Below are 20,610 nucleotides of genomic sequence, written 5' to 3'. Positions count from 1 at the left end.
TAAAAGATTATAGGCTTCAATATAGAGCATTTACCGAAAACTCACTATTTTCGTAAGGGGGTACACATAGATTTTAAGAAAAATTCAAAAATTTGACAATACTGTTTTAATGCATAGTTGAATCATGTAATAACATATGATGAAGTTCAAAGAGGTTTGGAACCTTTGTTGTCTCCGTTTCTCTAGGGAATAACAATTTTATAGTGGTTAGTCTAATGATTTAGGGAGTATTTGCAGTTTTGCTAAATTAATGGATAAAAAAATTAGAACGATGTCCATGTACCATGAAAAGAAGTTTATCATACAATCATAAAAAGGTATAATGTGGTTTTAAATTTTAAAATAAATTTAAAGATTATAGGCTTCATATATAGAGCATTTACCGAAAACTCACTATTTTCGTAGGGGTTGTTAACACATAGATTTTGAAAAAAAATCAAAAAAATTGAAAATACTGTTTTAATACATATTTTAATCAAGTAATAAAATATGATGAAGTTCAATGAGTTTTGGAACCTTTGTTGTCTCCGTTTCTCTAGGGAATAGCAATTTTATAGTGGTTAGTCTAATGATTTAGGGAGTATTTGCAGTTTTGCTAAATTAATGGATAAAAAATTAGAACGATGTCCATGTACCATGAAAAGGAGTTTATAATAAATTAATACAAATGTATAATGTGGTTATAAATTTTAAAACGAATTAAAAGATTATAGGATTCATATATAGAGCATTTACCGAAAACTCACTATTTTCGTAGGGGGATACACATAGATTTTGAGAAAAATTCAAAAAAATTGACAATACTGTTTTAATGCATAGTTGAATCATGTAATAAAATATGATGAAGTTCAAAGAGGTTTGGAACCTTTGTTGTCTCCGTTTCTCTAGGGAATAACAATTTTATAGTGGTTAGTCTAATGATTTAGGGAGTATTTGCAGTTTTACTAAATTAATAGATAAAAAATTAGAATGATGTCCATGTACCATGAAAATAAGTTTATCATACATTAATACAAAGGTATAATGTGGTTTTAAATTTTACAACAAATTTAAAGATTATAGGCTTCATATATAGAGTATTTACCGAAAACTCACTATTTTCGTAGGGGTTAACACATAGATTTTGAAAAAATTCAAAAAAATTGAAAATACTGTTTTAATACATATTTGAATTATGTAATAAAATATGAAGAAGTTCAAAGAGGTTTGAAACCTTTGTTGTCTCCGTTTCTCTAAGGAATATTAATTTTATAGTGGTTAGTCTAATGATTTAGGGAGTATTTGCAGTTTTGCTAAATTAATGGATAAAAAATTTGAACGATGTCCATGTACCATGAAAAAAAGTTTATGATACATTAATACAAAGGTATAATGTGGTTTTAAATTTAAAAACAAATTTAAAGATTATAGGCTTCATATATAGAGCATTTACCGAAAACTCACTATTTTCGTAGGGGTTGTTAACACATAGATTTTGAAAAAAATTCAAAAAAATTGAGAATACTTTTTAAATACATATTTGAATCATATAATAAAATATGATGAAGTTCAAAGAGGTTTGGAACCTTTGTTGTCTCTGTTTCTCTAAGGAATAGCAATTTTATAGTGAATAGTCCAATGATTTAGGGAGTATTTACAGTTTTGCTAAATTAATTGATAAAAAATTAGAACGATGTCCATGTACCATGAAAAGAAGTTTATCATACATTATTACAAATGTATAATGTGGTTATAAATTTTAAAACGAATTAAAAGATTATAGACTTCATATATATAACATTTACCGAAAACTCACTATTTTTGTAGGGGGGTACACATAGATTTTAAGAAAAATTCAAAAAATTTGACAATACTTTTTTAATGCATAGTTGAATCATGTAATAACATATGATGAAGTTCAAAGAGGTTTGGAACCTTTGTTGTCTCCGTTTCTCTAGGGAATAGCAATTTTATAGTGGTTAGTTCAATGATTTAGAGAGTATTTGCAGTTTTGCTAAATTAATGGATAAAAAATTAGAATGATGTTCATGTACCGTGAAAAGAAGTTTATCATACAATAATAAAAAGGTATAATGTGGTTTTAAATTTTAAAACCAATTTAAAGATTATAGGCTTCATATATAGAGCATTTACCGAAAACTCACTATTTTCGTAGGGGTTGTTAACACATAGATTTTAAAAAAATTCAAAAAAACTGAAAATAGTGTTTTAATACATATTTTAATCAAGTAATAAAATATGATGAAGTTCAATGAGTTTTGGAACCTTTGTTGTCTCCGTTTCTCTAGGGAATAGCAATTTTATACTGGTTAGTCTAATGATTTAGGGAGTATTTGCAGTTTTGCTAAATTAATTGATAAAAATTAGAACGATGTCCATGTACCATGAAAAGGAATTTATCATAAATTAATACAAATGTATAATGTGGTTATAAATTTTAAAACGAATTAAAAGATAATAGGCTTCATATATAGAGCATTTACCGAAAACTCACTATTTTCGTAGGGGTACACATAGATTTTGAAAAAAATTCAAAAAAAATGAAAAGACTGTTTTAATACATATTTGAATCATGTAATAAAATATGATGAAGTTCAAAGAGGTTTGGAACCTTTGTTGTCTCCGTTTCTCTAGGGAATAATAATTTTATAGTGGTTAGTCTAATGATTTAGGGAGTAATTGTAGTTTTGCTAAATTAATTGATAAAAAATTAGAACGATTTCCATGTACCATGAAAAGGAGTTTATCATAAACTAATACAAATGTATAATGTGGTTATAAATTTTAAAACGAATTAAAAGATTATAGGCTTCATATATAGATCATTTACCGAAAACTCACTATTTTTGTATGGGGTACACATAGATTTTGAGAAAAATTCGTAAAAATTTGACAATACTGTTTTAATGCATAGTTGAATCATGTAATATCATATGATGAAGTTCAAGGAGGTTTGGAACCTTTGTTGTCTCCGTTTCTCTAGGGAATAGCAATTTTATAGTGGTTAGTAAACCAATTTAAGGAGTATTATGAATTTTTACTAAATTAATTGACAAAAAATTTAAGCCATGCTCATATACCATGAAAGATAGTTTAATATATATTAATACAAATGTAGAATATTTTTATAAATTTTAAAACATCACTAAAGATCATAGGCTATAGAGCATTTACCGAAAATACACATAGATTTTGAGAAAAAATTCAAAAACATGAAAATATTGTTTGAATTCATAGTTGCATCATTCACTAACATATGTTGAAGGTCAAAGAGCTTTAGAACTTTTGTTGTCTCCGTTTCTCTATAAAATAGCGAATTTATAGTGGTTAGTCCACCAGTTTAGGGAGTATTCTAAAGTTTTACTAAATTAATTGATAAAAAATTAAAACGATGTCCATGTTCCATGAAAGAGAGTTTATTATACATTATTACAAATGTATAATGTGTTTAGAAATTTTAAAACATCACTAAAGATCATATTGTTTAGTATTTATAGCATTTACCGAAATTTCAACATTTTTGTACGGGTTAACACATAGATTTTGAGAAAAAAAAATCAAAAATATGAAAATACTGTTTTAATTCATAGGTGCATCCTTCACTAACATAATATGAAGGTCAAAGAGGTTTGAAACTTTTGTTGTCTCCGCTTTTCCAGAAAATAGCGATATTACAGTGGTTAGTCCACCAATTTAGGAAGTATTTTGAAGTTTTACTAAATTAACTGACAAAAAAAATAAAACGATGCCTTTGTACCATGAAAGAGAGTTTAATATACATTGATACAAATTTAGAATGTGTTTAGAAATTTTAAAACAACACTAAAGATCATAGGCTTCAGTATATAGAGCATTTACCGAAAATGCAATATTTTCGTAGGGGTTAACACATAGATTTTAAGAAAAAAAATTCAAAAATGTGAAAATACGGTTTTAACGCATAGTTGCGTCCTTCACTAACATATGATATGATGAATGTCAAAGAGGTTTGAAACTTTTGTTGTCTCTATTTCTCTAGAAAACAAAGTGATTTTATAGTGGTTATTTCACCAATTTAGGCAGTATTATGAAGTTTTACTAAATTAATTGACTAAAAATTAAAACGATGCCCATGTGCCATGAAAAAGAGTTTAATATACATTAATAAAAATGTAGAATGTGTTTAGAAATTTTAAAACATCACTAAAGATCATAGGCTTCAGTACAACGAGCATTTACCGAAAATACAATTTTAATACACATAGATTTTGAGAAAAATTCAAAAATATGAAAATGCTGTTTTAATGCATGGTTGCATTCTTCAATAACATATGATGAATTTGAAGAGGTTTTAAACTTTTGTTGTATCCGTTTTTCTAGAAAATAACGAAATTATAGTGGTTATTTTTTTGTCGATGGTTAATTATGGTATTACAAACTATGAAAAATATTACTAGACAATTCTATAGCCGGCAATTCTATCTGCCTGATGAAGATTCACGCCTGACTGCATCATCCTGAGCTGTCCTATGAGATTCATGTCTGACGGTACTCCTTGCGCCATGCTGAAGATCTCCTATATGCTTTTCTCCATAAATCTGCATAATTCGCCTTTGCTGGGATTCGAAACCTAGACCTCCTGGTGTAGAAGCATTAATAAACTCTTAGTCAAACCATTGGACTAAGGGCGCTTCCGCTCGATACTATAGTGGTTAATCCACCAATTTAGGAAGTATTATGAAGTTTTACTAAATTAATTGACAAAAAAATAAAATGATGCCCATGTACCATGAAAGAAAGTTTAATATACATTAATACAAATGTAGAATGTGTTTATAAATTTTAGAACAACAATAAAGATCATAGGCTTCAGCACATAGATTTTGAGAAAAAAATTAAAAAATATGAAAATACTGTTTTAATGCATAGTTGCATCATTCACTAACATACGATGAAGGCAAAGAGGTTTGAAGCTTTTTTATCTCCGTTTCTCTAAAAATAGCGATATTACAGTGGTTAGTCCACCAATTTATGGACTATTATGAAGTTTTACTAAATTAATCGACAACAAATTAAAACGATGTCCATGTACCATGAAATAGAGTTTAATATACATTGATACAAGTTTTAGAATGTGTTTAAAATTTTTAAAACAACACTAAAGATCATGGGCTTCAGTATATATAGCATTAACCGAAACATGCAATATTTTCTTAGGGGTTAGCACATAGATTTTGAGAAAAAATCAAAAATATGAAAACACCGATTTAATGAATAGTTGCATCCTTCACTAACATATGATGATGGTCAAAGAGGTTTGAAACTTTTGTTGTCTCTTTTTTTTTTGAAAAAATAAATTTTATAGTGGTTAGTCTACCAATTTAGGGAGTATTATGAAGTTTTACTAAATTAATTGACAAAAAAATAAAACGATGCCCATGTACCTGAAAGAGAGTTTAATTCACATTAATAAAATTGTAGAATGTGTTTAGAAATTGTAAAACAACACCAAAGATCATAGGCTTCAGCATATAGAGCATTTACCCAAAAATTCAATATTTTTGTAGGGATTAATACATAGATTTTGAGAAAAAATGAAAAATATGAAAATACTGTTTTAATTCATAGTTGCATCCTTCACTAACATATGATATGATGAAGGCAAAGAGGTTTGAAACTTTTCTCTATCTCCGTTTCTCTAGAAAATAGCGATTTTATAGTGGTTAGTCCACCAATTTATGGACTATTATGAAGTTTTACTAAAATTAATTGAAAAAAATATTAAAACGATTTCCATGTACCATGAAAGAGAGTTTAATATACATTAATACAAATATAGAATGTGTCTAGAAATTTTAAAACAACACTAAAGATCATAGGCTTCAGTATATAGAGCATTTGCCGAAAAATTCAATATTTTCGTATGGGTTAACACATAGATTTTGAGAAAAATTCAAAAATATGAAAATATTGTTTTAATGTATAATTGCATCCTTCACTAACATATGATTAAGATAAAGAGATTTGAAACTTTTTGTGTCTCCGTTTTTCTAGAAAATAGCTATTTTATAGTTGTTAGTCCACCAATTTAGGGACTATTATGAAGTTTTACCAAATTAATTAACAAAAAATATTAATACGATGTTCATGTACCATGAAAGAGAGTTTAATATACATTAATACAAATGTAGAATGTGTTTAGAAATTTTAAAACAACACTAAAAATCATAGGCTTCAGTATAAAGAGCATTTATCGAAAAATTCAATATTTTCGTAAGGGTTAGTTAACACATAGGTTTTGAGAAAAAAATTTCAAAATTTAAAAATATTGTTTTAATGCATAGTTGCATCTTTCATTAACATATGATGAAGGTCAAAGAGGTTTGGAACTTTTGTTGTCTCTTAGTCTAAGAACTCTCCATTAATAATGCTCTTAGTCTGTTTGACATATATCTCAAAGAGTCTTTGTTACCATGCATGTTAATCATATACACACCAAAATTATCATACATATATACAATCCCTATATATTAATTGACAAAAATTACACCTTTTTTTGTAACCACGTGTCATTAATAGGATGATTCTTAAAATCACTAGAGAAATATGTTGGGTCATCTAATTATATAATAAACTCTTTTTATTAAACTAATAATAAATTCATTATTAATAATATTTTTTTATTATTTCCTTAAATAAAAATTATAGAATTGTCTAATATGACTAAAGTATATAAGGCAGTTAATAATTTTGAATAATAAAGATTTGATAAAAATTATTTTATCTTCTATCATATTTGTTTAATTTTAAACTACTAAAATAAATTAAACAACAACATTAACATATAATAAAAAATTAGATTTGTCTATATATGTTATATTTTGAATTCTTAAAACGACTATAAATTATTAAAACTGTTAAAATTCTCACATTCAAATTTTTTGATCCATAGTTTAAGTTTTTTGTTATGACAAAATACAAATGATTACAAAATAATATAAATAAAAAGTCTATTTTAATTAATCATTAAGATTAAAAGATATATATGTATATATATCGTTTTAAATTAAATATATACCATATAAAATACATAAATATTTTAATTTCGAAATTTACTTTTTTTTTTATAAAACCTTTGAACAAATTAACATTGTCAACTTAATTTTAAAAAAATAATAAAATTTTGTTACCAGTAATTTAAAGTTTTTGCCCGAAAAGATACAAATGATCTAAAAAACCATTAAGTAGAAAGCATTATTTAACCGACATTAATATTAAAAATATATTATATATGTTAACATCATTTAAATTTAGTTATATATTCTATCAAATAAAAAATATTTTTTTGATTAAAAATATTGATTTATATGTTCGTACTAATTTTATTACTTATGTAATAATTACTGATTTTTAATTATTTAATATTTATTTATTTTTTCATAATATATAAAAATATATAATTTATATATATAATATTGACCCGGGCAAAACATACTATTTACATGACGAGACGAGGAAGACTGGAAGAGGATTAGGGCTGGGCAAATAAACCGAATCCGAAAACCCGAACCGAATCCGATCCGATAAAAATAAATCCGAACCGATCCGAACCCGACGTAAATACCGAATGGATCTTGTTTTGTGGTATTTCGGGTTATGGGTATAATCCGAACCGAACCCGAATCTAAATGGATATCCGATAAAACCCAAAACATTCAAAACCTCGAAAATATCTTGTACCAAACATGATCTCAATTAATATGTATCCAAAATACACTATGAAATATTGAACATCTAAAATACTTATCTATTACATGAAGGTTGGTGGTTCTATTACATGAAGGTTGGTGGTTCTATTACACGAAAGTTGATTGTTGAAGATGGCCGTTGAATCTTAAAGTATTTAGATTTTGTTTTCGTTAAACAATGTTTCTCATTTCATGAGAACGTGGTTTTCATTTTATGTTTTTATTTATTTGGTTTTCTTTTTATCAGTAAATATGTTTACTTTTCGTTTGATTTTGAATGATCACGGTTAATGTTTCTTATTTTTGAATCGATTTTACTTAAGTTTTGGTTACAAAATAGATACAAATCAGGTATTTTAAAACTGAAGAACCGATTTTACTCATGTTTTGGTTATAAAATAAGTAAAAATCAGGTACTTTTAAACCGAAAAAGCGATTGGGACCCAAACCCGAAGTATATTGGGTTGTACCGGTTCTTTGAAGATTAACTAACCCCGACCCGAACCCGATAGAACCCGAACCGGTCCCGAACCGAACTTTCATATAATCCGAATGGGGCTGATTTTGATAAACTCGAAAAACTGAAACCCGATTGGATAAAACCGAAATCCGTTTGGAACCCCGAATGCCCAGGCCTAAAAAGGATGGCGAAAAATGTTCAAATTTTCACCATCTAAATTTTTTTTTTGGTATGAAAAAGGTGTTTTCACCATCTAATTCCATTAACATCGTACTATATTTTTGTTTGATTGGAGATGATTACGGACATCATATAGGTGTAGCACGTAGTTATTTAACGTGATTAGTGGGTTCGTCTTGTGTTCAAAAAAAAAAAAAAAGATTAGTGGGTTCGTCTCATTAATGACAATGAAATACATTTCCAAATTCCAATATAAAAATTGGTAAAAAGAAAGTTTTAAAGTGTACTATATTTCTTACTGACTTGGTCAACAAAATATTCTGTGATTATCCGAATTAGTGAATGAATGTGATAAAAATAATTTACAGATTACTAAATCTCCGAATCATCCTAATACAAAAATAGAAATTAATTGAAAGTCTTTGTGTCTATAACATTGTGATGTGTTGCAAACCAGTTACAAAATAAAGAAAAAAGCTTTGAATTTGACACGTTTACAATTTACTAAGCCAGAACGTATGTGACACGTTTACGGTTTAATAAGCGAGAACGTGACAACTCTCAAGAGTCTAAGCTCTGCTTACTTAAATTGTTGATTTCGAAAGTAAAGTATAAGCGAATCTCGAGGAAGACGAAGAACAAGATTAGTAAGAAGCAGAAGCAGAAGTAGAAAGAAAGAAAGAGCCAGAGATATACAATGAGAGGTTACAACGTGTTCGGTGCATCGAGATCGGGAAAGACGATACTAGTAGCTCTCTTTCTAACGGTTGGATCATTCTACGCTGGCTCTCTCTTCGGCAACAACGAACCCATCTACGTCTCTCAATCTGGTCCGTCTTCTCTCTGTTCAAATCCTTCTCTGCATGCGGTTGGATTCTTGTGGAATCTTCTTGATTTAAATCTTGTTTACGTTTCAAGAACTTAAAAAACACTCGATCTTGATTTTGCAGCTCTCTTCAAATTCCCAAACAAAATCAACCTTACTCACCGAGTCTCACCACTAGTCATACCCGAAACTGGGATGAATGTGTGTCCCTTAAAGTTCAACGAGTACCTTCCTTGTCACAACGTCAGTTACGTGCACCAGCTGAGCTTGAACGTCTCTAGAAGAGAAGAGCTCGAGAGACACTGCCCGCCGCTCGAGCAGCGTCTCTTCTGCTTGGTGCCTCCACCAAAAGATTACAAGATACCTTTAAAATGGCCAACCAGTAGAGACTATGTATGGAGAAGCAATGTGAATCATACGCATCTCGCTCAAGTTAACGGTGGACAAAGCTGGGTGCAGGAGCATGGAGAGTTTTGGTGGTTCCCTGGTGGTGGTACTCATTTCAAACATGGTGCTTCAGAATACATACAAAGGTTTCACTTATATGCTTCTTCATAGGCCGGATCTGAAATTTTAGGGGCGATAGTATAAGACATTTTTTAAATAATTTTAATAATTTTTTCCCATAATTTTAGAGGCAGGCATTTTTTAAATATTTAACAATTTGTTTTTCCATAATTTTGGAGGCCTATGTCTATGTAAAAAACCTTCACTTATATGCTTCTTAGTCTTCATGTCTAATTGCATTGTACTGATTTTTTTTTATGTGTGTCATTAGGTTGGGAGGTATGGTGACTAATGAAACAGGTGACTTGAGTTCAGCTGGAGTGGTACAAGTACTTGATGTTGGATGTGGAGTTGCAAGCTTTGCGGCGTATCTACTTCCTTTAGGTATAAAGACAATGTCCTTTGCTCCTAATGATGCTCATGAGAATCAGATTCAGTTTGCATTGGAGAGAGGCGTTGGTGCAATGATCTCTGCTGTTTCCACCAAACAACTACCATATCCTTCAGCTTCCTTTGAGATGGTTCATTGTTCGAGATGTCGTGTTGATTGGCATGCAAACGGTAATGTTTGGAGTGATGGATTTGTCTTGTGTTGGTTTGGTTCGGTCATAGTAATGTTTTTAAACTTGATTCTGCAGGTGGCATCTTACTTAAAGAAGTTCATAGGCTTCTTAGACCTAATGGCTACTTCGTGTATACGTCGCCACCAGCTTATAGGAATGATAAAGAGTATCCTATGATTTGGGATAAGTTGGTTAGTCTAGCTAACTCAATGTGCTGGAAGCTTGTTTCACGGAAGGTACAAACTGCAATATGGGTTAAAGAAGAGAACGTGGAGTGCCTTAAGAAGAATGCAGAGCTAAAGCTCATAAGTTTATGTGATGTGGAAGATGCTTTGAAACCGTCCTGGCAAGTTCCTCTTAGAGATTGTGTGCAAATTAGTGGAGATACAGAGATGAGATCTTCTTCTTTAGCTGAACGTCTCTCCAAGTATCCAGAAACTCTGAGAAACAAAGGTACATTTCTTCTTCTCAGTTCATTTTAGAGGTGGGCATAATGTTCTGACTTAGATTCGCTAACTACTTATAAGCAAAATATTTATCAGGCATCAGTGAGGATGAGTATGCATCGGACACTGTCTTCTGGAGAGAACAAGTTAAACATTACTGGCGATTGATGAATGTCAATGAGAGTGAAGTGCGGAATGTGATGGATATGAATGCATTCGTTGGTGGATTTGCTTCAGCCATGGACTCGTATCCTGTTTGGGTGATGAACATAGTACCTGCTACTATGAATGACACTTTGTCTGGAGTTTTTGAGAGGGGTTTAACTGGTGCTTTCCATGATTGGTAAGCATGTTCAGAAACCCTCTTGTTTGTTTTGTTTTGGGTCCATGCCAAGCATGAACATACCAAAAAATGTCTTAGGTGTGAGCCGTTCTCAACATATCCGCGGACGTATGATTTGCTGCATGCCAATCATGTCATCTCTCACTACCAAAGCCGTGGAGATGGTTGTTTGGTAGAGGATATCATGCTTGAGATGGACCGGATGATTCGCCCTCAGGTACTCTTGGCACTGATGGTGCCACTACTTTTGAATTAAAATCCTTTTGGTCTCCTCTCATATAGTCTTTGTAATATACGTGACCTGAGTGAAGCGTTGGTTTTGGGGATGGCAGGGATTCATCATTATAAGGGACGAGGAACAGGTAATCTCAAGGATCCGAGACTTGGCTCCTAAGTACCTCTGGGAAGTGGAAACTCATCAGCTGGAAAACAAATTCAACAAGACAGAAACCGTTCTGTTTTGCAGAAAAAGATTCTGGGCAATCATCTGAACAGAACCAGGTGTATAGTTACAAACAGGTTTTGTACACTCTTGGGTCTATAACAAAGAGGATGAAGTGAAACTTACCAAGCAGCTTTTGTTAGTATATTGATTCTAGAAGGTCTCTGTACATGTACTTACTATCTTCATAATTCATACAAGGGTTTGTTTCTGAACTTATCAATCACAATAATTAGTTACATATGTGATATCTGATTGTACTTGTTCGGTCCAAACTCAATCAAAACATGATTGACACTGAAGAGTTTTTTTTAGGACACTCAATCTACTCTATACAAGAAACATAAAACATAGAGGTTCTTGCATTCCAAAAGAGAGAGAAAATATACTACGAGACCCATCTGTTCTCGTACTGGTTGAGTGAGAACGAAGAAGACTGAACCTCGGTTAAGTGAAAAGGATCCGGTTCGATTCCATAGTCCGTCAACGGTCTATGCTCAAGCACATTATCATGGTTGTTCACAAAGTCAGGAACTTCAACCTCCCCTTTCTTTATCTCCTCCCAAAGATACTGCAACCTGCTCACATACTTGATCTTCCAATACAACCTACAACGTTCGATGAAAGTTCAAAGGAAACATCAAAGTCTTATAAGTGGTGTTAAGATGATGAAAGCTTTACCCTCCAGTTAGAAGAAGGCGACCGAGAGTAGCAATGACAAGCCTTGAACGAAGACCAGGGTGTACAAAGTAAACAACTTGGAGTCTCTCTTTGATCTCCGAAGGAAGATCCTCGTAGATCCATCTTAAGATGGTAATCCCCGGCGAGTTCTCATCCTTTTGAACCGTGCTATGCATGTAAACCAAGCAGAAAGGTCCCTCGGGACACTCGTTGCTAATCTTCTGGAATATATACTTCTTCAGCCTCTCTGCACTCACCACACGAGCTGACAAAAAAAAAATCACTTAAAGACCTTTAAAAAATGAGTTATGTAATGAAACAGAATGTTAGTGAGGGATGATCTAACAAACTTGTAACTAACTTTTCTCATTGATTAATTCAATAACAGAGTAACAGAGTTCGTTTTTGTAAACTGTCTGTGATTGTTCCCGGTTTACTAAACCACACTAAACCAATACTAAACACGGTTATCTACTAGACCAGGCTAAAATAATCAAAGTTAGCATCTTTTTTTACCGGGAAAAAACTTTCCGACGACGCGGAAGATTCGGTTACCGGACTTATCGGAGCCTTGGAGGGTGAAGAAGTGGAGGAGATCGAGATCGGAGAAGTCTTCGTCGCCGAGGTATCGAGGACAGTCGTGCCAGTTCTCTTGCTCGTCGACTTCATCGGTTCTCGTTAAGAAAGGTCGAGCGTCAACGCCTAGATCGGAAGCTAAGACTAACACCGAAAAGTCTTCTGCCATCGCCGGGAACTCTCTCCTCCGTCGTCTCACGGATCTTTTCTAACTCGAGTGTGTTTTGGTTAAGGATCAAAAGGCTTAATACTAACCTGCGGGAGAGTACATGATATTTTACGTGGAATGAACACGTGGCGTAATCTTAATGAATGTTAGGCTATGATCTAATTGATGTACACGTGGCAAGATCTTTGGCTCAAGATCAAGTGGTTATATTAGCCTGCGGGGGAGTACATAATATATTTTACGTGGATCTTAACACGTGGCGAAATCAAAATGAATCTAGACGGATTTTGAAAAACCGAGAGTACCCTTGACGATCTAAAACCTTATTTACACGACGGCGGTACTTAAAGCTTCTCTGTTCACTGTAATGAAATGTGATGACTTATTGTTCTTTCTTATGCTGCTTTTGAAAAGCTTTCGGTTACACATAGTTGATCTTGACCCTTCCTCGGTCACAACTGGAGGCTGGCTTGAAGATACTTCATTGGTTGAGAAGTATACTATCTCAGAAGAGGACTATGCTAAACGAACTGGTAAGTTTGCGACTTTGTTCATCAAGTGAATATTCCTCTGATGAAATTTATTGTGTTCCAGACAGTTATAGGAAATTTAAAGAAAAAAGAGTGGCTCAGAATCCGGCTGCTTCCGAGGTTAAGGTATGAAAAGAAGCTCTAAACTATTTGGGGGGGTTAGATTAAGAAATTTAAGAAGGCAAAAGGTTCTTATGATTCCTCCTTTCAACAGACAAAGGAGGAGGACTTCATGGAAGATCTCTGTGCAAATATCAAGGTGAGTCATCAGATCTCTCTCTCTTCCTTACTTTAAACTGAGGAGGCAGAGATAATAATGGGCTACTGTTTTGATATTTTGTGAGACCTGATCTCTCTGTGTATTCTGCTTCTAATCAAAATATGAAGGTGGGAGATAGATGCCAAGTTGAGCCAGGGGAGAAAAGAGGAGTGGTCAAGTACGTTGGACGAGCAGAGTCGTTGGGTCCTGGCTATTGGGTTGGGATCCAGTATGATGAACCCCTTGGCAAACACGATGGCATGTATGTGACTTCTTTAAACTCCTTTACAATTTAAAGTAGAAGTCTTTTCTTGTTCTGGAACTTTGACTCTACTTGCAGCTCATGTTTCTGTGGTAGTAAAAACCTCTTTGAGGTTCTTAGTCTTGCATAAGCTTGTGCTCAACATCATGATTTTGTTAGCAAACGTACAATATGCCTAAACTCGGTTGTCATGCTTCATATTGGCTGCAGGGTGAAAGGAACAAGGTTATTTGAATGCCCTCAGCTTCATGGTGGTGTGGTCCGGCCTGACAAAGTAAAGGTAATTATCTTTTTCTACAAGGTCTTAGCATCAGAGTGACATGACCTATTAGTCTATTACACTTATAGAATTGAACTGGTTTAGTGTTTCTTAGACATAATGGTTTCTATGATATTGCTATTTGTTAGAAAGATATGCTGGACTAGATTCTCATCACGGTTAAGTAGTTAGTTGGCTGCGTAGATTAAAATTGTAAGCCACATATTCTGCTACTCATGAACTTTGTATTGGCTTGCAGGTTGGTGATTATCCAGAAAGGGACCCCTTCGAGGAAGATGAAATATAAGCTTTTCAAACCAGCGAAAGGAGTTTGAAAGATTTGCTTTTTGTACCTCTTGTTTCGGTTTTCAAAAGAGTTTGTGAAACACTCAATGCAACAACACTTAAAAATGTATTTTAACTTTGATGAAGAATAATAAACTACTAAAAGATTCTTATATCCCCACAAGAAATCATGTTATGATGATTATACACACAATTATCCAAGAGGATGCAGTTGCTGTCCTTAGTCTCTATCTTTAACCAAATTGTTGATCATCTTAGCAAGAGGAACAGTTCCCTTAGTCATGATCTCCAACCTCGAGGTATTAGAAGCATGCGAGAAGAGCGACAACCCGAAGAACACCAAGTCCGGGAGAAACAGCCTCGACGACAAGAAGCCATGCCAGTAACGCGGTTCCAGGTCAAAGAACGCATCAAAGAACCTCCTAGTAGCATCCAAATCAAGCTTCAGCAATATATCCATCCCAAAACAGAAGAACTCCCTCTGTCTCCTCCTCTCAATAGGCCACAAGTCTCTCCACACCTCAGCTGAGAGCTCATCTCCTTTAGTAGAACCAAGGTACCTCACTATAGCGTTTGCAACTATCGGAGCAGCTGCAAGAGTCCTAGCCACCATGTAACCTGTAGAAGGATGAACCATCCCCGCCGTACCGCCAATGCCAACAACTCTTTGAGGCAAGACAGGTAAAGGACCTCCCATAGGGATCACACAACGCTCATCTTCCTCAATACGCTTCACATTGATCCCCAAATGTTTCAGCCTCGCAACCATCCTCTCTTGGATATCTTCCATCTTCAAACCCGGCCTAGCGACAAGAGACGTCTCCTCAAGAAAGATTCTGTTGGAAGAAAACGGCATCGCGTACAAGAACGTAGGGATCTTGCTGTTCCGTTCTTTAACCTCAGGGTACGCGTCAAGATGCTTATCTCTCCAGTCCATAAACACCATCTTATCCACATCAAACGGGTGGCCATCGACCTCAGCAACGATACCATAAGCTACTTGATAGCCCGGGTTATACGGCTTGTCGTACTGCACCAAGCATCTTGAAAAACCAGTAGCGTCGAGAACAACAGAAGCCTGAATCTTCACACCGTCACTGCAGACAACAGTGGAGTTCACCTCCTCGTGAACCACGTCGGTCACCTTAGCCTGATGGAACCTAACACCGTTGGTGATGCACTTCTGAAGCATCTTGGATTTGAGCTGTTTACGGTTGACTCTCCCGTAAGGCCGGGATAGGTCCTTCTCGGCGCCGTCGTTGATGTAGACGACGGCGCCGGACCAGGTGGTGTCTAGGCAGTCTAGCAAGTCCATGGCTTCGAACTCGTCAACCCAAACTCCATAGTTGTTAGGCCAAATGAGTTTGGGGGAAGGGTCGATGGAGCATACAGAGAGTCCAGCTTCTGAGACTTGCTGAGCCACGGCTAAACCGGCAGGGCCGCCGCCAACGATAGCTAGATCAACAGTTTTGTTCAGGGAAGTGTCGTATAAAGGAAGGTCCAAGTCGAGATTCTCCTTCTTGGTTTCAGGAACAAGATCCAAAAGAGCACTGCTAGCACTAGTGATACTACTACCGATTCTGATTGCTCTTTTTTTAACACCAAGCTTGACCCTTGAAGGATTTGGACTTAATCTCTCGAACCCATGAAACTGAGGGATGAAAAACTCGAGCTTGTTGGGTGTTCTCAAGAGAGTATCCATCGAAACAGAGAAAAAATCTTAACTTTCAGATAATTGAAGATCACCTACATGAAACAAAGAGAAAAGATAAGATTTTGAGATCCCCTAGTTGTTGTAAAAGATGAAAAGAGATTTACTTACTCAGAAGCAGTAAGCTTCATGGAGATTGGAGATTGGAGATTGAGACTATTATCTTCCTACACAGAGAGAGAGATGAGAGAGTTTGTGTCTCTGTGTGTTTGTGGTTTGAGTCATCTGGTGGGGTCCGCCCGTTATGGCTAAAATTAAATTTTATTTCGTAAATACAGATTTTTAACCTTTTATGCATTTTATTACTCGATCTAAAAGATATGTTTTAAAATTTTTACACATATTATAAAAACTAAATATAAATTTTAATTTATTAATTGTTGTTAATTTTATTTGTTTTCCACTAAGTTTAACCATTCATATTTAAAATTTTAGTTTAACGATATATCAATCTTGTGTATATAATTTTTTTTTAAAGTAATTTAGTAAATAATAAATAATTATAAATAATTAATTTATCATTTTAATATTTATAGAAAATTTATTATTTTTAGTCCGTTAAAAATTGGAAAGAGTATTATGATATTATCTATAAAGGGCTTTCGGTTACTGACTTTTGGTTTGCGTTTGTCACTAGCTTACCACAACCTTAACTTGAAGCATTATCTCTCGTCTGTTGAATGTGATGAGTCCATACCTCATTACCACTAACCTTCATTTTATAACTTAAAACGCACACCAACCATTGTAGTGTTGGTATTAGTCGACATTCCGCGACACACTATCTTTAATGCGATAATGACATGAGCACAATCTATAGGTGAACTTCAAAAAACTAATACAAGCTTCCACCAAATTTCAAGTACTATTAAACAATTGTAACAAGTAACAAGTAACAAAACTAAAACACACACAAGAAAAACACACACTGAGAATTACATACGATCTTCTCAACACTTATTACTACTACCAAACTTCAAAGCTAAAGAAATAATGTGAAATGAAAATAAATCCCTTTTTATACACCCCCACCTGATAGTCCTTGCAAGCCAAAAACAAAATATCAAACGCCTGAATATCTTTTTTTTTGATCAAAAAAAAAAAAAAAAAAACGCCTGAATATCTTTTTGTACACAAACGTTTCCTATGTTATAAGTGATGAAAGCAAAACCTGCATAGCTTTTCACAGAACAAAAGATGATGATGTCAGATCTCTGTACATTCAAAACACACAATCTGAGATTATTAGAGGCAAATGATTGTTCTTACCTGTTACCTAACTACTCGCTCCCGAGGTTATCGTAACTGAAACCTTCAGATATGGTATCCAATCTCTTGTTGTCTCCTGCAATAAACACATCATTAGAGAAAAAGAAAAAAAATATAAAATAGATGCTTTAATCTTCATTCTTCTTAAAACAAAGTCTCAAAGTTCTCACCTTGATATTCTCCCCTGTCACAGGAGTCCAGGAAATTTTCAGCATCTGGCGCAAGGAAGGGTGATTTATCATAGCTCTCCAGAATCTCTGCAATCAACACAAAAAGCTTATGGTTACAAACAATGAAGCATAATAAATAACTACTTGGTTCTATATATGCATATAATTAGAGACAAAAGGAGTATATTAGATAGAGATGGACCTGAGCTCTGCGAAAAATCAGCAGTCAAATCAGAAAGGCTGAAGTTCCTAGGAATTGATCCTAAGAACCCAAAAGTAGAAGCTTCCGCATCAAGTAGCGTATCACCAATGGGCTGGTTGTTGTTGGACTCGTTACTGAAAGATGGAATCGAGGTTTCTCTAACTGTGGAGTGTCCTTCCAAGGCATTGTTCCGTTCACCACCATACATGAACGAAGCAGGATAGGCAGTCTCGGACTTGATCATCCCTCCTCCTCCTCCATTCATGCCTTGCATCATAGGCGGCATGTTTGTGGTCTGTTGTGATGAGATCATATTCGGAGAAGCGTCAACTCTCCTAGCGTGGGTTGATACGTTCACAGAAGGGGACACGTTTGTGTTGAGCGTTGAAGAGCCGTTGAGGTATGCGTTAGACAGACTTGAGGGCATGGGATGATGTGCACTAGGCTTCAATGATTGATGCTCAGTGTGTTCAGAGACATATCCCAACTGTTTCTGGTTCACTGTTAACATAGAATCGACGTCAGTTGCATTAGATTAGCTATCTAAAAAAAAATACACATGAATGAATATCCAAAAACTTACTTGATTGGATGTGAGAACCATTTGTATTCTGGACGGAGGTAAGTCCACTTGGATGCATCTGCTGCATATGGCGAACCTGCTGCTCAAGTAGCTTGTTGAATTCCATGATCTGGTGTTTCACCATGAGCCTCAGATAGTACGCGTTGAAAAATTCACGGTTTTCTTCTTCAAGCTTCTGCCACACTGTAAAACCAGAGAGGGAAAACATGGTATAACTGAAATCATCCTCATCCTTATTACTAATGAGCATTAAATTACATTTATCTCATGATTTAGTACCATTAATGAGCAAGGACTACACAATCAGATGCAAATATGATTTGAAACAAGATGATAACAGCTGTGGTTACCTAGCTCTGTGAACCCAGGCTCGATTTTAGCCTGCTCCAGTAAAGTTTCCACAACTTCTTTCTGGTTCATGTAAAGTTGAAGGCATCGTTCTATAAGGTTTTGAACCTGAAATGGTATATGATAACATAAAAATGTTTATTGCTCAAGTTTGGACAGAACAGTTAGAAGAGGAGAAGAGAAATAAGATTCAATTTATACTTTTTTCCATAGATTCACTACAGCATTCATCATCAAGTATGATGCTTTTGATGTTACATATTTCTAGTTAAACATATTCCTTCAATACATTATAATGAATTCTACAATCTCATAAAAAATTTCTTTCCAAATTATTGAAGAGGGCAGCAAAGAAGAGAAAATGGCATTTTTCTCAAGAGCTGGCAGAAACAAGAACTAGAATTGCTATGGAAAAAAACATAAACCTTCTGGAAATGCAATCTATATGACATTCTCTAGGACAACATGAACCTCAATATGTATCAAGAGAAGGAAAGTAATGCAACTCCAAAAGTTGAGATTGTGGTTCATTATGCAAACAATTACCAGTTGTATGTCTTGACGCGAGACCCTTCTCACTGTTCCACTTGACATCTCTGGAATTTTCTTTTTGCAAAACAAAGCTTGTTCCTGTTGGATAGAAGCAGTATTAGACATTGTACTTAGAGATTGTACATAGGAAAATAAGTTAAAACGGCAGAACGCCGCCAAAACTAGAACAATTAGTAGAGAATATATATCTTGAACTAATCTCAATGATTAGAGATAAGGTTCTATTTACACATGGCCAAAGGCAGCTTTTCTATTCAATCTAACTTAGACAAAAACCTTCTTAAACCCAGAAAAAAACATCTAACAGTTCTATTGCCAAACAGACAGAGTCTATGTAATAACAAAGACATAAACTGCAACCGCTCAAGCTGATTTCCCCAGAAATATATCAAAAATCAAAACTTTTTACCGATCAAAAACAAAAGTACAAAGTGAAACTTAAAAGAAAACTCAAATCCTCTGTTTTCCCCTAACCAATCCCAATACTTTCAACCGATCCTTTTGGCAAAACAAAGCTTGTTCCTGTTGGATAGAAGCAGTATTAGACATTGTACTTAGAGATTGTACATAGGAAAATAAGTTTTAAAACGGCAGAACGCCGCCAAAACTAGAACAATTAGTAGAGAATATATATCTTGAACTAATCTCAATGATTAGAGATAAGGTTCTATTTACACATGGCCAAAGGCAGCTTTTCTATTCAATCTAACTTAGACAAAAACCTTCTTAAACCCAGAAAAAAACATCTAACAGTTCTATTGCCAAACAGACAGAGTCTATGTAATAACAAAGACATAAACTGCAACCGCTCAAGCTGATTTCCCCAGAAATAATATCAAAAATCAAAACTTTTTACCGATCAAAAACAAAAGTACAAAGTGAAACTTAAAAGAAAACTCAAATCCTCTGTTTTCCCCTAACCAATCCCAATACTTTCAACCGATCCTGTCTTCAAATACAACCGGATCAAATCAAATTACATGAACCAATAAAAAAAGAACAAATTCAACTTTATGAAAAAAAGTCACAAGCTTTAACAATATATCATTACCTCCAATCCAAGATCAATCGTTGAGGGGGAGAGAGAGAGAAAAGAGGAGAGAGAAAAAGGAGAAGAAGAGGAACCTAACCTCACTTTGATCGTCGTGGATATCAATCGAGATTCTTTACTACTTTTTTCTCCATTTCCTTTTTTTCATTTTACTTATTTTATTATTAAAACATTCAAGCTTTGGAGCT

The 20,610-nt window shown here is 34.0% G+C and overlaps 5 protein-coding genes across 8 annotated transcripts; 2 read left to right on the top strand and 3 right to left on the bottom strand.

Annotated features, from left to right (window-relative positions):
• Positions 1-6,988: 6,988 nt before the first annotated feature.
• Positions 6,989-11,737, top strand: LOC103870483 (probable methyltransferase PMT6). The gene is made up of 7 exons (XM_009148613.3): positions 6,989-9,197; positions 9,318-9,726; positions 9,972-10,261; positions 10,339-10,716; positions 10,806-11,052; positions 11,131-11,269; positions 11,385-11,737. The coding sequence occupies exons 1-7, from the start codon at positions 9,065-9,067 to the stop codon at positions 11,541-11,543; spliced, it is 1,755 nt and encodes a 584-aa protein (XP_009146861.1). The 5' UTR covers positions 6,989-9,064; the 3' UTR covers positions 11,544-11,737.
• On the bottom strand, positions 11,675-12,987 carry LOC103870485 (ganglioside-induced differentiation-associated protein 2). 2 transcript variants are annotated; one of them, XM_009148614.3, is made up of 3 exons: positions 12,692-12,987; positions 12,176-12,440; positions 11,675-12,102 (listed from the first exon to the last, which is right to left on the bottom strand). In XM_009148614.3, the coding sequence occupies exons 1-3, from the start codon at positions 12,918-12,920 to the stop codon at positions 11,883-11,885; spliced, it is 714 nt and encodes a 237-aa protein (XP_009146862.1). In that variant the 5' UTR covers positions 12,921-12,987; the 3' UTR covers positions 11,675-11,882. The 2 variants fall into 2 exon arrangements, with proteins under 2 accessions (XP_009146862.1, XP_009146863.1); XM_009148615.3 differs by having other exon boundaries at positions 12,731-12,980.
• Positions 12,988-13,259: 272 nt separating this feature from the next.
• Positions 13,260-14,693, top strand: LOC103870481 (tubulin-folding cofactor B). Its single transcript, XM_033292017.1, has 6 exons — positions 13,260-13,453; positions 13,515-13,576; positions 13,665-13,709; positions 13,838-13,971; positions 14,182-14,251; positions 14,490-14,693. The coding sequence occupies exons 1-6, from the start codon at positions 13,288-13,290 to the stop codon at positions 14,535-14,537; spliced, it is 525 nt and encodes a 174-aa protein (XP_033147908.1). The 5' UTR covers positions 13,260-13,287; the 3' UTR covers positions 14,538-14,693.
• Positions 14,624-16,529, bottom strand: LOC103870482 (lycopene beta cyclase, chloroplastic). The gene is made up of 2 exons (XM_009148612.3): positions 16,359-16,529; positions 14,624-16,282 (listed from the first exon to the last, which is right to left on the bottom strand). The coding sequence occupies exon 2, from the start codon at positions 16,236-16,238 to the stop codon at positions 14,757-14,759; it is 1,482 nt and encodes a 493-aa protein (XP_009146860.1). The 5' UTR covers positions 16,239-16,282; positions 16,359-16,529; the 3' UTR covers positions 14,624-14,756.
• Positions 16,530-17,053: 524 nt separating this feature from the next.
• LOC103870480 lies at positions 17,054-20,568 on the bottom strand. Of its 3 annotated transcripts, none has more exons than XM_018659348.2 (9): positions 20,502-20,568; positions 19,366-19,449; positions 18,822-18,927; positions 18,472-18,654; positions 17,889-18,389; positions 17,687-17,773; positions 17,517-17,592; positions 17,363-17,426; positions 17,054-17,318 (listed from the first exon to the last, which is right to left on the bottom strand). In XM_018659348.2, the coding sequence occupies exons 2-7, from the start codon at positions 19,411-19,413 to the stop codon at positions 17,528-17,530; spliced, it is 990 nt and encodes a 329-aa protein (XP_018514864.1). In that variant the 5' UTR covers positions 19,414-19,449; positions 20,502-20,568; the 3' UTR covers positions 17,054-17,318; positions 17,363-17,426; positions 17,517-17,527. The 3 variants fall into 3 exon arrangements, with proteins under 3 accessions (XP_018514864.1, XP_018514865.1, XP_033147869.1); XM_018659349.2 differs by having other exon boundaries at positions 20,423-20,549; XM_033291978.1 differs by having other exon boundaries at positions 17,363-17,418; positions 20,423-20,549.
• Positions 20,569-20,610: the final 42 nt, after the last annotated feature.

This window comes from Brassica rapa, chromosome A05 (genome assembly GCF_000309985.2).
Source record: "Brassica rapa cultivar Chiifu-401-42 chromosome A05, CAAS_Brap_v3.01, whole genome shotgun sequence".
Classification (NCBI taxonomy): domain Eukaryota; kingdom Viridiplantae; phylum Streptophyta; class Magnoliopsida; order Brassicales; family Brassicaceae; genus Brassica; species Brassica rapa.
This window is presented reverse-complemented; position numbering and strand designations above follow the sequence as displayed.